Raw genomic sequence first — 17,467 nt, forward strand, 5'->3', positions numbered from 1 at the left:
AATATGTTTGCAGATATTTAGGAAACATGCTAAGTTCAAATACTTGTTTCTCTAAAAAAACAACAGCCAGATATTCTATTTTGAAATGTGTGTTCCGTGTCGGAATGTCTGTTTTTGTTTTGGTCTGTGTGACTCCGCCCACTGCCAATTCATCCAATAGTAATTTGACACCTCGGGTTGCCAGTTGCCAAACACAGTGTACTGCAGCAAAGAAAGCCAGCAAACAATGCTAAGATGAAAAACCTAGGCATCCATCTAAAAGGCTCTACGACCAGAGCAGTATTAAAATGTGGGTGAATCAACTCATCAACTAGTCTCAATCTGGCAACCCACATGAGCTTCGAGCAGGAAAAAACACTCTATCCAGTATTTTGAATTTAGACTGCAGTGCCAATTTCAACCACTAGCTGTCAATATTACATACTGCACCTTTAATATAGTGCTTTATATATGTAAATGACTAAAGAATGAGTAGCAGTGGTGTTAGCAGTTAGACAACCCAGTTGCCAGCTGCCAGAAAACACAGTGTCATGAAAGCCACCAAACGAACAGTGTTATAATCTGACAGAGAAAGCCTTGGTGTCCATGTAAAAAACTCTATGACCAGAGCAATATTAAAATGTGGGTGAATCAACTCATCAACTTAGAGTTTAAGGCTTGACACAATCTGTCTCAATCTGGCAACCCACATATGAGCATCAAGACTAAAGAGGATGAAGCAGGAAAATCAACTTTATCCAGTGTTTTGCTGTCAATACTGCACCTTTATAGCACTTTTATATATAATATGTAAGTGACCTATGTTGTGATTGGCTAACATTTTTGCATGGTGAATGAGTAGCAATGGTGTTAACCATCAACTAGGTGTTGAAAAACGTTGGCTGGTCAAATGATTTTGAAAGGACGATAGTGAGATGAACACAGTGTTGGTTGTTAAAAGAACTGTACTTGCACTAATTGTAAATTGGGACAGAACAACGCTACAGCCAGTTATTCAACTTTGAAATGTGTGTTCTGTGTTGGAATGTCTGTTTTTGTTTTGGTCTGTGTGACTCCACCCACTGCCAATTCATCCAATAGTAATTTGACACCCTGGGTTGCCAGTTGCCAGAAAACACAGCGTACTGCGGTCATGAAAGCCAGCAAACGAATAGTGTTAGAACCTGACATAAAAAGCCCTGGCGTCCATGTAGAAAGCTTTATGACCAGAGCAATATTAAAATGTGGATAAATCAACTCATCAACATAAAAGCTTGACACAATCTGCCTTAATCTGGCAACCCACATATGAGTGTCGAGACTGAAGAGGAAGGAGCAGGAAAATCAACTTTATCCAGGGTTTTGAATTTGGACTGCAGTACCAATTTCAACCACATGCTGTCAATATTACATACTGCACCACTAATATGTAAATGACCTCTGTTGTGATTGGTTAACATTTTTGCATGTGAAATGATTAGCAATGGTGTTAACCATCAACTAGGTGTTGATATATAAACGTTGGCTGGTCAAATGATTTTGAAGTGATGAAAGTGAAATGAATACTGTGTTGGCTATAAATATGCTGTTTTTATACTAATTGTCTGTGTGAGACTGGAACAGGAACTTCTGAAAGCAAATGTTTATGCTGGACTATTATTTTAGGGGAATGAGAAAAATCATGTTTTTCATTATATGACCTCTAGTTTTTGCTGTTTTTTGAGGATTAGTTCATTTTCAGTGTGTGTTACACAGTCTTTCTAATACGTGCCAGACTTCATGATGTGGCTGTGACCTTTGACCTCAGTGACCCTGCACACCGCTACTGACACCCTCTTTCCAAACCAGTGTCTCTGTCTCGGTGCAGGTGTGTGGCCTAAAGCAGGACGCCTGACGGAAGAAAACACTGCTGTTTCTGCAGGGTGTCTCTTTCAAGTCCTTGACCAGCAGGTCGGCCTCGGGTCATGAAAAGGGTCGTGACCTCTCAGTGAAAGAATGTCGTTCGTCTCCATTTCCTTGTTGATGTTCCAGTCTGGATGTAGATCTGATCTGTCGTGATCTGTCATTCTCATTATGTTGAATATAATGGACGTATAGATTTTTTTTTTTTTTATATACAATTATTAATCTATTTTTCAATAGTTTGTTTGTAATAGTAAGTGGAGTAATAAATCATTGTATTTCTACCCAAATTATAACATATTGAGCAGATTTTGCTTGATGTATCTTCCTTTAAGATTTAAGCTTTCAAAGTTGTCTAGATTTAAAAAATGACAGATGCTAATCGTATAACGTGTAATGGTGTGATCACCTTCGTCAGCAGCTCCATTCACTGCTTCATTATGTTCATTTCCTCCTCTAGCACACGTCGCTCGGCTCTTCGGGGGCCAATTTGTTGTGGTGAGGATTTTATTGAAATAATGTTTTGGGAAACCGACAAACTGATTTTCTCATAAACATCTCCATGTGTTTGAGAGTGAGAGCTGGATATATGGGCTGTAAAGGGAAGATTTGTTAAACATCTGCGTTGAAATGTGAATGAATGGCGAAGACTCGCTGTGAGGCTGGTTGGCCTGTTGAAGGACACAATTTTCCAGCAATTTAGTTTTTTTCTGATTAACTTAAAGTGGTTTGAGGCCAATCAAATGCCAAAATATCCCTCTCCATCCCATTGAGATGATTTGTGCCCACTGGAAATAAAGGAGTGGTTTTGTTGGACATGGGAAGAACACTGCTCCTTTTTGTAATGAGGGAGGTTCCTCTTTCTTGAAATTGTCTTTAAAGGCATAGTTCACCAAAAAATGAAATTTGCTGTTAATTTACTCACCCTCAGGCCATGCAAGATTTACACTACTAGTCAAAAGTTTTTGAACAGTAAGATTTGTAATGTTTAAGTCTCTTCTGCTCACCAAGCCTGCATTTATTTAATCTAAAACAGTAAAAAACAGTAAAATTTTAAAATATTTTTACTATTTAAAATAACTGCTTTCTATTTGAATATATTTTAAAATGTAATTTATTCCTGTGATTTTAAAAATGAATTTTTAGCATCATTGCTCCAGTGACATGATCCTTCAGAAATCATTCTAATATTCTGATTTGTTGTTTAAGAAACATTATTATCAATATGCAACAGATGAAGCAAGGATGCTGTAAATTGTTTAAAAGTGATGATGAAAACATTTATAATGTTACAAAAGTAAAATAAATTTTGTTCTCCTGAACTTTGAACTTCTTTTCATCAAAGAAACCTGAAAAATTCTAATCAGCTGTTTTCAACATAATAATAATAAATGTTTTTTGAGCAGCAAGTCAGATTATTAGAATGATTTCTGAAGGATCATGTGACTGGAGTAATGATGCTAAAAATTCATTTTTTTAAATCGCAGGAATAAATTACATTTTAAAATATATTCAAAATTTCAAAATTTTACTGTTTTTGCTGTACTTTGGATCAAATAAAGAAGAGACTTTTTTTAAAAAGCATTAAAAAAAATCTTACTGTTCAAAAACTTTTGACTGGTAGTGTAGGTGCCTTTTTCTTCAGTAAAGGAAAGTTTTAACTGAAACTGTGGTCTTTGGTGAGTCATAAAATGTTTTGATTGAGTATCTTGTAGATTTGTGCTGCTTGAGCCGTGAACTGTTTCAGACAATTTAGTCAGATTTGGTGAACTGGTTCATCTAGTTCACAAAAAAAGAACCAGTTCAGAAGAATCATTTGTTAATAATGTTGTAAATAATGTTCAGTTTCTTGCACAGACTGATTGTTTCACTTCACAAGACCTCAATATATCATCAGGAGCCTTGGGTAGTAATTTTGTGCTCCTTGATGTGCTTTTGTTTTATTCTTTAGAAATGAATGAGTCATCAAGGACCACGGTTTCAGCTAAAACCCTTCTTTACTGTTCTACTGTAGAAAAAAGTCACTTACAGTAAATTTAGATTTTTGGGTGAAAGTCTTTGAATATAATTGGAAAAACATTTTGCTTTTACTATTTCTACAGCTTGTATGCATATGTCTTCTTGTACTTTCTCATGGCCGAAATGCACTAAACCCTCTGACCGCATAAGCAACGATGTGTTCATAGTAAAAAGATATGGAAACTGACAAACGGCCAAGGTGACAGCTTTCATATGAGCACTTTCCCATGAAAAATCCACTGGCGGTCCACATTTCAGTAGCTTCAACTGAATAATCAAAAAAACATTATTGTCAGATCCTGTTAAAGCTAAATGTGCCTTTCATTACACATGTCTATGTCTATGTTGGGAAGATGGAAAAGATGGAAAAAGTATGTTATGTTTTCATATGGCAATGAATTTCCACCAATGAGCACCTCAGATGACCTATTCAATGAGTCTTATTGCAGGCTGAGATTATAATAAACCTAAAATGTTATCTTTTTTTACAAAATACCTTTTATGTATTTTTAGCAATATTAATACAATCCTGTCAACTGGTCATAATGCATCCTCATGCATAAGGATGAAGTTTCATAATTAGTCTGTATGAATACGTTTACATGTCTCCAAGTTGTAAACATTTGGAAGCGATTGTCCAAATGTTGGCGATTGTTGCAAATCTGTTAACGATCCTCATCTGTAGACTGTAATGTGTTTGTTTTCTCTTGCTGTCAGATGTAAACGAGTGTGAAGAGACCAACGGAGGGTGTGAAGCTCTGTGCTGTAACACCATCGGCAGTTTCTACTGCAAGTGTCCCGCAGGTCAAGAGCTCAAAGAGGACGGCAAAACCTGTCAGGGTAAGTCCCATCCGCTCTGCCTTTAGCTCTTTCATCAGACAGATACTGTCTGCAAAGATGGTGCTCTCACTATAATGGCAGTCAAACTCATTGCATGTGGGTTCTATTTCCTGTTTGCTCCATTCGGCTAGGAAAGTCAGAATTTATAACTTCCTTTTTGGAGAAGAGGAACAGAATGTCTCTTGGAAACTTGTGTAGAAATCTAGAACTCTAATGTTGCTGCTGGACATTCTCTATTACACAAATAAAATTATATGCATAATAATAAACCCATTCAGCAAATGTTTGCAGAGACAGATTTGCTGATTATTCCCCAGAACAACTGGTAACATTGCAAACCTCCATTTTTCAACCAGAATTTGGTTCCCAGGAGGTGTCATAGGTGGAAATCAGAGAAACTGGAAACTTTTTTCTGGAAGTGTAAAATGTCAGATTTGCCAGCAGATTTCTTTTAAGTCTGTAACTGTGGTTCATTCTCTTGGACCAAAACTGAAACCTCAAATCTGGTTTTCAGCAAAGATGCATTGGTATGGTAGATCTTTTTCCATGTCCAGGACAACTGCGCAAAACAACACCAGTTGATGATTGCATTTGCCTAAGTGTTCTCATTCAGCATTTAACAGAAAACACATGTAGAGGAATGAACTGAATAAAAGAACTGTAAGATATATACTAGGGATGGGACGATAAATCGTGATGTATTGTCCCATCCCTAATATATAGATAGATAGATAGACAGATGGATAGATAGATAGAATTATAAATGGAATGATAAAGTGATGGATAGATAGAACTATAGATAGAACGATAGACAGAGAGAGATAGAATGATAGAGCGATAGATAAAACAGTAGAGAGATAGAATATAGATATAGAACGATAGAGAGAATGATAGAGCGATAAAACAATAAATAGAGAGATAGATGGAGATAAAGAGTGATAGATAGATAGAATGACAGCGTGATAGAACGATAAATAGAGAGACTGATAGAGATAAAGAACGATAGAGTGATAGAATGATAGAGAGATAAAACAATAAATAGAGATAAGATAGAGTGATAGACAGATTGATGGACAGAGCGATAGATATAGTGATAGAACGATAAATAGAGAGATGGATAGAGATAAAGAATGCTAGAGTGATGGATAGAATGATAGAGCGATAAAATGATGAATAGAGATGGATAGAGCAATAGATAGAATGATAGAGCGATAAAACGATAAATAGAGAGATAGATAGGACGATAGAGCAATAGATATAGCGATAGAATGATAAATATATGGATAGAGAGAGAACGGTAGAGCGAGAGAATTATAAATAGAGAGATGGATAGAGATATAGAACGATAGAGCGATAAATAGGGAGATAAAATGATAAATAGAGAGATGGATAGAGCGATTGAATGATAGAGCGATAGATATAGCACTAGAACGAAAATAGAGAGATGGATAGAGATAAAGAACGATAGAGCGATAGATAGAATGATAGAGCGATAGACATAGCTATAGAATGGTAAGTAGAGAGATGGATAGAGATAGAGCGATAGATAGAAAAAGCGAGAAAAAGACAAATAGAGAGATTGAGAGAGTGATAGACATAGCTATAGAACGATAAATAGAGAGATGGATTGTGATAAAGGACGATAGAGCGATAGAATGATAGAGCGATAAAAAGATGAATAGAGAGATTGATAGAGTGATAGACAGCTATAGAATGATAAATAGAGATGGATAGAAATAGAATGATAGAGCGATAGAATGATAGAGCGCTAAAAAGATGAATAGAGAGATTGATAGAGCGATAGAATGATAGAGCGATAGACAGCTATAGAACAATAAATAGAGAGATGGATAGAGATAGAATGATAGAAGATAGATAGAATGATAGAGTGATAAAATTACAAATAGAGAGATGATAGAGATATAGAGCGATAAATAGAGAGATGGATAGAGATGAAGAACGATAGAGCGATAGAATGATAGAGCGATAAAATGATAAATAGAGAGATGGATAGAGATGAAGAACGATAGAATGATAGAGCGATAAAATGATAGAGAGATGGATAGAGATAAAGAACGATAGAGCGATAGATAGAATGATAGAGCGATAGACATAGCTATAGAATGGTAAGTAGAGAGATGGATAGAGATAGAGCGATAGATAGAAAAAGCGAGAAAAAGACAAATAGAGAGATTGAGAGAGTGATAGATATAGCTATATAACGATAAATAGAGAGATGGATTGTGATAAAGGACGATAGAGCGATAGAATGATAGAGCGATAAAAAGATGAATAGAGAGATTGATAGAGTGATAGACAGCTACAGAATGATAAATAGAGATGGATAGAAATAGAATGATAGAGCGATAGAATGATAGAGTGCTAAAAAGATGAATAGAGAGATTGATAGAGCGATAGAATGATAGAGCGATAGACAGCTATAGAACAATAAATAGAGAGATGGATAGAGATAGAATGATAGAGTGATAAAATTACAAATAGAGAGATGATAGAGATATAGAGCGATAAATAGAGAGATGGATAGAGATGAAGAACGATAGAGCGATAGAATGATAGAGCGATAAAATGATAAATAGAGAGATGGATAGAGATATAGAACGATAGAAAGATAAATAGGGAGATAAAACAAATAGAGAGATGGATGGAGATAAAGAACAATAGAGTGATGAATAGGGAGATGGATAGAGAGAGCGATAGATAGAACGATAGAGCAGTTGAACGATAAATAGATGGAGAGAGAACGATAGAGCGTTAAATAAAAAGTTAAATAGAGAGATAGAGAAATGGAGAGATAGAATGATAGAGCAATAGAACGATTGATCGATTGATGAATAGACAAATAGATAGAATGACTGATCGAACAATAGATAGAACGATAGATAGAGTGATAGGCAGAACAATAGATCGATAGAACGATCAATAGACAGACAGACAGACAGACAGCTAGATTAGAATAAGTCATAGTTATTGTTCATTTATTCCAGTCTAATCACTGGTCAAATCATGTGACTCTGAAAATCCTCAAACAGACTGAAGAATGCTGGAATTCGGTCAAAGTTTAACCCAGTTTCTCTGCTTGTATTCAGACTTTCAGTGTGTTTGTGTATATCTGACTGTAATGTGTTTGGCCACAGGAGATCGTTTCTCTCTCTGGTTCTTCATATTCTTCTGAGAAATGCCACTGTGAGATTTATTCATCTTTCTGATGTTTCAGATATTTACATTCGTCCTACAGATGGTTTAGATCTTTGGACTCTTTCATATTAAACCAAATCCTGCTCCACAGATTTTATATGAACTCCAATGCCAGCTAAAACTTTGTCTGCTTCATGCACAGGTATATGACAATAAATTGTCGTATTTTTGTGATGAAATGATAATGTAATTAACCAATTTTAATTATGCAAACAACAGGATGGACTACAAGTATAGAGAGGCATACAATAATAATCCTTTCATATGACTTTCATATGAAAAAAATTAGAATCAATTCCACTTAAAATATAGTCGAATTCCACTCATTACATTCATGCACAAGTGTTGTGAAATACATGAGATGCAGACTTAAAAAGGAGGAGAGAGTGAGTCAGATGAAGGCATTTTCACAGGCAGGGAGGGAATAAAACCTGCTGCTTCAGTCCGTCCCTCTCAGATTGCTCAGACTTTCATGAGACATTTGCTGCTTTTACAATCTTATACATATAGTCAAGATATTTATGGTTCAATATCTGGTGAATCATGACAGGCTGGTTCATGTTTTGTCTCGTGTGTATTGGGCTTAATTTCCATTCAGTTGATTTGGCCTATTATTCTGGTTATTGGCATCATTTGAGACATTGCCATAGGCCACACTGTTTCCATGGATACCAACGATTCACTATGGGATACCAGAGACCAGGTGAGAACTTTTATTGGTCCAGTTAAATTAAAGATGTCCACTTGAGCTGCTCTGCATTAGTGACTAGTAATAGCTTGTGTATTGTTAAGAAATATAATGGAATAGGCATTCCGAATGTTTGTCTAGAAATAGTTGTAATTTTTAAATATATTAATTTATAAATTTCTTATATGTAACAGTAATAAATATTTTGACTTTTTACGATTTATATGTTCAGTTTTCATCTTAATTTTATGTGCTTTTGTTATTTTTATTGGTCATTTTATTTTCATTTCAGTTTTTTTGTAATAATTTTAGTACTTTATCTTATCATATTTTACTTCATTTAGTTGACAAGAGGCAACATTTCATTTCTTAGTTGAATTAATAATGATATTTATAATAAATAATTATTATATTATATTATATTATATTATATTATATTATATTATATTATATTATATTATATTATATTATATTATTATATTATATTATGCATTTCTTATATGTAATAGTATTAAATATTTAGGCTTTTATTTAGGCATTTATATTTTCAGTTTTCATCTTAATTTTGTTTTAGTAATTGTTTATGTGCTTGTTATTTTTATTTCTATTAAAATTTTATTTTTGTTTTAATTTATTTGTAATATTTTTAGTACTTTATCTTGAACATATTTTAATGTTAAATATTTTGACTTAGCTTTTATATTTTAAGCTTTTTAATTTTTTGTTTTATTCATTCTTATGTGCTTTTGTTATTTTTATTAGTCATTTTTATTTCTGTTAAAGTGTACTTTTTATTTTATTTTAGTACTTTATCTAAAACATATTTTATTTCATTTAGTTGCCAAGAGGCAACATTTCTAATTTCTGTTTAAGTTTTATTTATTAGTTTAGTTGAATTATTAATTATAGTAATAATAAATATTTATTATTTTATTTTATTTTATTTATTAGTTTAGTTGAATTATTAATTATAGTAATAATAAATATTTATTATTTTATTTTATGCATTTCTTATATATAATGGTATTAAATATTTTGACTGATTTTATATTTTTGGTTTTCATTTTATTTTTTTTTTTTGTATTAGTAATTTTTATGTACTTTTGTTATTTTATTAGTAATTTTTATTACTAATTTTTTATGAAAACAGATTTTTTTATTTTAGTTTATTTGTAATAATTTTAGTATTTTATCTTAACATTTCTATTTCTAATTTTTATTATTTTTAATTATTTATTTATTATATATACATTTATTTTAGTTGAATTAATATTAATAAAAATAACATTAATACTTTTCTAATAATTATATTTTATTTATATAAATCATTTTATTTCAGTTTTATTTTAATGAATGAAAACTGTTGTTAATATTTTTCCTTTTAGTTAAGAATAACAAAACTGATATACATAGTGTTAAGTTACTCTAAAAAGTAATTAATCACTCACTACTAATTACATCTTCAACAGTGTAATTCGATTACTTTACTGATTACTTTCTTTAAAAAGTATTACTTACTACAAATTACAATTAAAATGTATCTTTTAATTCTTTCAAATAAACTGCATAAATAATTCTTGAACTGACCTGTAAAGTATTTAAAGAGGAAAGTTACATTTAAAACTTAAATTGTTTAATGTTAAATCCACTATTGTTTTATGTAGAATTTATGTTTGATAGTCTATACAGTATTTAATGTTCAAGGGAAAAGTAATTAAATGACAGTAATTAGTTACTTAATGCATTACACCCAGCAGTGTATGCACAATATGTTTGTCTCTTATGAAAACATATGAAATTCATTAAAAGAAATATGCATCAGTTCTGAGGAAAATGTGGGTGGGTGTTTTGATCTGTCAATTAGTAGAATGATTAGCAAGCATCAGTAATGATTTCCATGTTTAAACTGTCTAAAACATCTTGTTAACAGTATAAGGTCATCAGTGTTTTAGGCAGAAACACAGTCAGGAACTTCCTCCGCTGACTCAGCGTGTCGGGTCGCCTCCAGCTACATCTATAAACACGATTTAGCGTTCCAGGGTATTCAATAGAAGCCAAACCAAATGCTTGCACCAGTGTGGGGAAACATTTCTTGGTAATTTAATTAAAACCCCAACCAAACAGCAGTGTAGATGGAAAGTGAGCTCCGCTCTGCCAGCTTTCCTGGCTGAAGACACTTTTCTGGCGCAGGCATGAATCAGTGGCTCAGAGTCAGCGTGTGTAGTTGCAGTATTACTACGGCGTGTGGGTCATTGCGATTCCAGTGACGGATGAACCAGAACTACCCTCTGAAATGCCAAGCCAGATACCGGAGTTCAGGGGGCTGCGGTAATCAGTGAGATTGGTGAATATTGTGTTTTGGCGACTGCTTCGCATCTGCTTTCCAGGCTGTTATTATGAACAGAATCTGCAGTGATTTGTTGAGAAATTAAATGTCTAAAGATGCTGTTCAAGAAGTCAGTGCAGTTTGAGGATCGTTTGATGTTCTTAGTATTGGAAGAAAATTAAAAAAAGTGGAAAGATTTGCCCAAGATTCAGAAGAGATTTCAGTTTTGTTTCAAACTATGCTCAAGTTTGATCAAGATATTTTTGCAGTCAAATGTAGATATGTATATATTGGCATCAGTAAGATTTTTTTTTATGTTTTTTGAAGTGATCTGCTCATCAAGGCTGCCTGTATATGGTCAAAAATGCAGTAAAATTGTGAAATATTATTGCAGTTTAAAACAATGGTTTTCTGTTTGAATTTATTTTAAAATGTATTCCTGTGATCAAAGCTGAATTTGAACTTCAGTGTCCTGATCCTTCAGAAATCATTCTGATATGCCGATTTTTTTTTTATTATTTTAATTTTTATTCAGCAAGGATATGTTATATACTATATAATGTTTATATAATTATATTAATATTATATTATATTACATTACGTTACATTATATTGTAAAAAGTAAAAAAAAAACAGCATTGATTAAAAATAGAAATCATTGTAACAACATACACTACCATTATTATTTTTTTTTTATTCAGCAACGATGTTATATATTAGTTTATATAATTATATTAAAAAAATTATATTATATTATATTATCAATAAAAAGTAAAAAATACATCATTTATTAAAAATAGAAATCTCTGTAACATTATACACTACCATAATTTTTTTTTTATTCAGCAAGGATGTTATGTATTAATGTTTATATAATTATATTAAAAATAATTATATTACATTATAAAAAGTAAAAAAAAAAACAGCATTTATTAAAAGTAGAAATTTTTGTAACAATATACCATTAAATTTTTTTTTTTTTTATTCAGCAAGGATGTTATATATTATTGTTTATATAATTATATTATATTATATTATATTATGAATAAAAAGTAAAACAAAAATACATCATTTATTAAAAATAGAAATCTTTCTAACAATATACACTACCACTAAAAATATTTTATATTTTAATGTTTTGTTATGAATAATCTTTCAATAAGTCTTTTTAACACTATACACAAAAAATATTCTCGAATTAGTTTTTCAGATAGTTTTATCCTTTTATTTTTAATTTTGTTTATTTAAACCTGAATAAATTAAAGGTAGTAAGGAAAATTAAATCAGTTTTATTTGTTCTAATTTTAGTACTTCAGCTTAAACTATTATTATATTTTGGTTAGTTGCATTGAGGCAACAGTTTTATATAATTATTATATTATATTATATTATATTATATTATATTATATTATATTATATTATATTATATTATATTATATTATGAATAAAAAGTAAAACAAAAATACATCATTTATTAAAAATAGAAATCTTTCTAACAATATACACTACCACTAAAAATATTTTATATTTTAATGTTATGTTATGAATAATCTTTCAATAAGTCTTTTTAACACTGTACACAAAAAATATTCTCAAATTAGTTTTTCAGATAGTTTTATCCTTTTATTTTTAATTTTGTTTATTTAAACCTGAATAAATTAAAGGTAGTAAAGAAAATTAAATCAGTTTTATTTGTACTAATTTTAGTACTTCATCTTAAACTATTATTATATTTTGGTTAGTTGCATTGAGGCAACAGTTTTATATAATTATTATATTATATTATATTATATTATATTATGAATAAAAAGTAAAACAAAAATACATCATTTATTAAAAATAGAAATCTTTCTAACAATATACACTACCACTAAAACTATTGTATATTTTAATGTTATGTTATGAATAATCTTTCAATAAGTCTTTTTAACACTGTACACAAAAAATATTCTCGAATTAGTTTTTCAGATAGTTTTATCCTTTTATTTTTAATTTTGTTTATTTAAACCTGAATAAATTAAAGGTAGTAAAGAAAATTAAATCAGTTTTATTTGTTCTAATTTTAGTACTTCAGCTTAAACTATTATTATATTTTGGTTAGTTGCATTGAGGCAACAGTTTTATATAATTTTTATATTATATTATATTATATTATATTATGTTATATTATGTTATGTTATATTATAATAAATAAAAAGTTAAAAAGAACAACATTTATTCAAAATAGAAATCTTTGTAACAATATACACTATCGTTAAAAAAATGTATTTAGCAAGGATATGTTAAATTATTTTTATTTAAATCAGCGTAAATAAAAGGCTATGTTACTCATCCTATAATAATGTATAAATACCTTCAAATTAAAATTTATATTTGTATATTTCTTATCGTCTTACTGTTGCAGCCAGCATAATTGGTGAGAAAATGTGTTAAGCTGTCTTTGAAATTATGTCAGAATGCAAATAAATAAATATATTTGGCCTGTTTTACTATATTTGCAGCAAAGTTAAACATTTTCATGCTTTGCAGGAAGCCTGTGATTACTGAGGCCTCCTGCCATCTCAGCCAGTAATTAAGATTCCACGTAGGTAAACAACCGGCTGGTTCCCATTACCAGTCGACTTCATGTAGTGTTTAGTGCCAGCTGGCCTGTAGTGCCCATCAGTACTCGCATAGACTTAAAATTGAGCTCAGCTGGTGAAGTATATAAAAAGATTGTTACCAGATTTAAATAACTTCTTTAGTCAAACTTCAACTGAAGATGTTTTGTCCGTACCTGATTCGATTGAAATGCGCACAGGAAAACGGTATATTCCATTTGGCTCCTATTACAGAATTACAACTATTAATGTAAAAGCGCCAATGAAAACATCTCCTGCCGTGATGTCACGAGGTGACAGAAACACAAAGCTGGTCATTAGTATATTACAGGTCAAAGGTCGCTGGAACACAAGGCTCATGTGTTCGTTTTGGAGTCGGTGGCGCTTGCGTTGGCGGCGTCTCGCAGGTTTTGTTTGGAGAGAAAGCAGCGTATGGCCTACAGAGACCTGCCTCGGGATCGTATGGATCTAGACGCTCGTAACTGAGTGATTTTTAGGATTTTTTCCTCTTAGCGGGAGAGGACACCCTCAGGAGCGGCCTGCCAATCTGCTCGTGATCTTTATGGTAAAATCAACAAGAGTCGACTGGCTGTGTGTTTGAGTTTCATGTTCGTTTGCTCTGAATCGAGCGGCAAAAATGTGGCAGAAACATTTATTTCTGAGCTGTGATCTACAGCTTCTTTGAAACTGTAATTTGTCAAGATACAATATTTAAATTAAATGCAGTTTATAGACCGTTTCTCTGAGTAAACGATGAGCGCCGCCATTACGAATTCTAACTTCCGATTGGATGCTCTTCTGTTCCGGTCTCCGTAGGAACCCATTCAAATAGCATCCATCTGATTTTAATGTAGATAACATCGGCAGCTTCGTGTCATCTGTCTGTCATCTGAGTGCACATTCAGGAAAAATCTATCTATCGTTCTGTCGTGCTGACGTTCTGTCATTCTGTCATATTGTTCTATCATTCTATCTTTCTATTCTGTCTATAATTCTATCCATCATTCTATCTATTGTTTGATTGTTTTATTGTTCTTTCTATCTTTCTGTCGTTCTTTCATTCTATCATACTGTCTATTGTTCTGTCTATAGCTCTATCCATTGTTCTGTCATTCGATTGTTCTATTGTTCTTTCTGTCTTTCTATATATCGTTCTCTCATTCTTACTATCATTCTATCGTTCTGTCTATTGCTCCATCTATCTATCTATCTCTCTATCTATCTATCTATCTATCTATCTGTCATTCTGTCTTTCTATCATTCTGTCTATCACTCTATCTGTTGTTGTCTATTGCTCTATCGTTCTATCGTTTGATTTTCTATCGTTCTGTCATTCTCGTTCTTTCTATCATTCTATCATTCTATCACTCTATCGATCTACTGTTCTATCATTCTATCTATCTATCTATCTATCTTTCTTTCTTTCTGGCTGTCTCTCTGTCATTTGATTGTTCTGTCGTTCTATCTATCGTTCTCTCGTTCTTTCTATCATTCTATCGTTCATTCTATCATTCTGTCTATCACTCTATCACTCTATCACTCTGTCACTCTATCTATCTATCTATCTATCTATCTATCTATCTATCTATCTATCTATCTATCTATCTATCTATCTATCTATCGTTCTGTCTATAGCTCTATACATTGTTCCAGCGTTCAGTTGTTCTGCAGTATTGTGCCTTCTATCTTTCTATATATTGTTTTCTCGTTCTTTCTATCATTCTGTCGTTCTATCAATCTGCTGTCTATCGCCCTATCATTTTATCGTTCAATTTTCTATTGTTCTGTCATTCTCTCGTTCTTTTTATCATTCTATTATCATATCTATCTATCTATCTATCTATCTATCTATCTATCTATCTATCTATCTATCTATCTTTTTATTGTTCTATTGCTCTATCTATCATTCTGTCGTTCTCTCGTTCTTTTTATCATTCTATTATCATATCTATCTATTATCTATCTATCTATCTATCTATCTATCTATCTATCTATCTATCTATCTATCTTTTTATTGTTCTATTGCTCTATCTATCATTCTGTCGTTCTCTTGTTCTTTTTATCATTCTATTATCATATCTGTCTATCTGTCTATCTATCTATCTATCTTTTTATTGTTCTATTGCTCTATCATTCTGTCTATCGCTCTATCTATCTGTTGTTCTAACGTTCTATCTTTCATTCTCTCGTTCTATCATTCTATCTTTCTATCTTTCTGTCTATCACTATCAATTGATTGTTCTATCATTCTATCGTCCTATCTATCGTTCTCTCGTTCTTTCTATCATTCTATCTTTCATTCAGTCTTTCTATCATTTTATTGTTCTGTTGCTCTATCTATCTATCGTTCTATTTATCACTATCTATCTGTTGTTATATCATTCTGTCTTTCGTTCTCGTTTTTTTCTATCATTCTCTCGTTCTATTGCTCTATCTATCATTCTATCTATCGTTTGATTGTTCTGTCGTTCTATCTTTCTGTCATTCTAAATGGAGATTAATGGAGCATGTTTTACAATAAAGTACTGTTTTAGTCTTTCTGCTTCAAAATTTCATGTTTAATTCAGTCTGTTACTTATTTGTGTTAACATCTGTTAATATTTGTGAAATTTACTAGCAATTTTTGAGTGAAAATGTTCCCACAACATATTTGTTTTTCCAAATAATGACAAAGAAATGGCTTAAAAAATGCAGTGAATTCAGTGTTCAGATGTTAAAAAATTCAACATAAAAGATGATCAGTGAATCAAAAGTATCAGTCAAACGTCTTATACATTTGACTGATACATTTGATTCACTGATACATTTTAACAGACTTATGTAAATGATTCACTGATATGAAGTCAGATTTCCTAACATTTTACATTTATGAAGAGAAAATACATACAAACATATAAACATCTAAACATATAGAAATATAAATATGTATAGTTTGCACTCATGAAGTCAAGTGACATGGGAAACATACTCTAGTTTAGGGATAGCAGCTGTGCCAGTGGAGCATGTTTGTCTTAAAGCTGATCTCAGAGCAGTAACAGTGTCTTTCCCAATAGGCCATGACTCTGTTAGCTCTGATCTCAGTAGGCAGTGTAGGTTTAAAAGCCACAAAACTGTTTGAAACCCTACAACATCTCAGTGAACTGTGAATGTACTTGTTTTCTCTTTTTTGTGGTTTGTGCTTTATCTTGATGGTAAGCATGTGGAACAAATGGCCACTTCACATTGTTTATTTGTAATCTCACTGCTTCTGTTTATACAAAAGGAGTTTGGTTATTTATTTACTCCTGATGTCAGACATTTTTTCCAGGCCAGCAGATTCTGTTTTGAATTTCGACCAACTGATAAAGCCATTATGTTACAAGATCTTAACTGAATCCGAAGAATGTTTCATAACAGTATTATATTGTGTGTTAAATGTTCTTCCGCAGATATTGACGAATGCCAGGTGCATAACGGCGGCTGCCAGCACAAGTGTGTGAACACCAAGGGTTCGTATCACTGCCAGTGTAACGCTGGATCTCGCCTGCACGTGGACGGACGCACATGCATCGGTAAAACACACACGTAGCCAAACAAAACTAACCAAACCTGCCCAGACTTATGTTTCACCCCGAAATCAAAGGACATAAAATTTATATATCTGGCTTAAAGGAAATGAAGCCTGTTTTTAGGACAATTAAGACTGAATTACTGTGTGTTTCAGCAGAAGTGGGATTGAAAAAACCCTTTCTAATCTAAAACTTTTTATAAGAGCAAAGTTTATCTACCGCTCCATCAATACATCTATCTTCTATAGTTCTGTCATCCATCCACCCATCATCCATTTATCGTTCTATCCATTCACTCACCCATCCATTGTTCTATCATCATTCCATCCATCCATCCATCCATAATCAT

General features: G+C 32.0%; 1 protein-coding gene across 2 annotated transcripts in view; it reads left to right on the forward strand.

Annotated features, from left to right (window-relative positions):
• Nucleotides 1–17,467, forward strand: part of megf6b (multiple EGF-like-domains 6b) — an 86,681-nt gene that overhangs the window by 41,060 nt on the left and 28,154 nt on the right. The window contains exons 6-7 of one of the 2 annotated variants that reach the window (XM_051123159.1): nucleotides 4,618–4,740; nucleotides 16,999–17,121. In XM_051123159.1, the coding sequence (XP_050979116.1) occupies nucleotides 4,618–4,740; nucleotides 16,999–17,121 (246 nt within the window). Of the gene's footprint in view, nucleotides 1–4,617; nucleotides 4,741–8,423; nucleotides 8,660–16,998; nucleotides 17,122–17,467 lie in introns of those variants that run through there. The other variant, XM_051123160.1, reaches the window with a different exon arrangement.

The sequence above is a fragment of the Labeo rohita genome, chromosome 11, assembly GCF_022985175.1.
Source record: "Labeo rohita strain BAU-BD-2019 chromosome 11, IGBB_LRoh.1.0, whole genome shotgun sequence".
Classification (NCBI taxonomy): domain Eukaryota; kingdom Metazoa; phylum Chordata; class Actinopteri; order Cypriniformes; family Cyprinidae; genus Labeo; species Labeo rohita.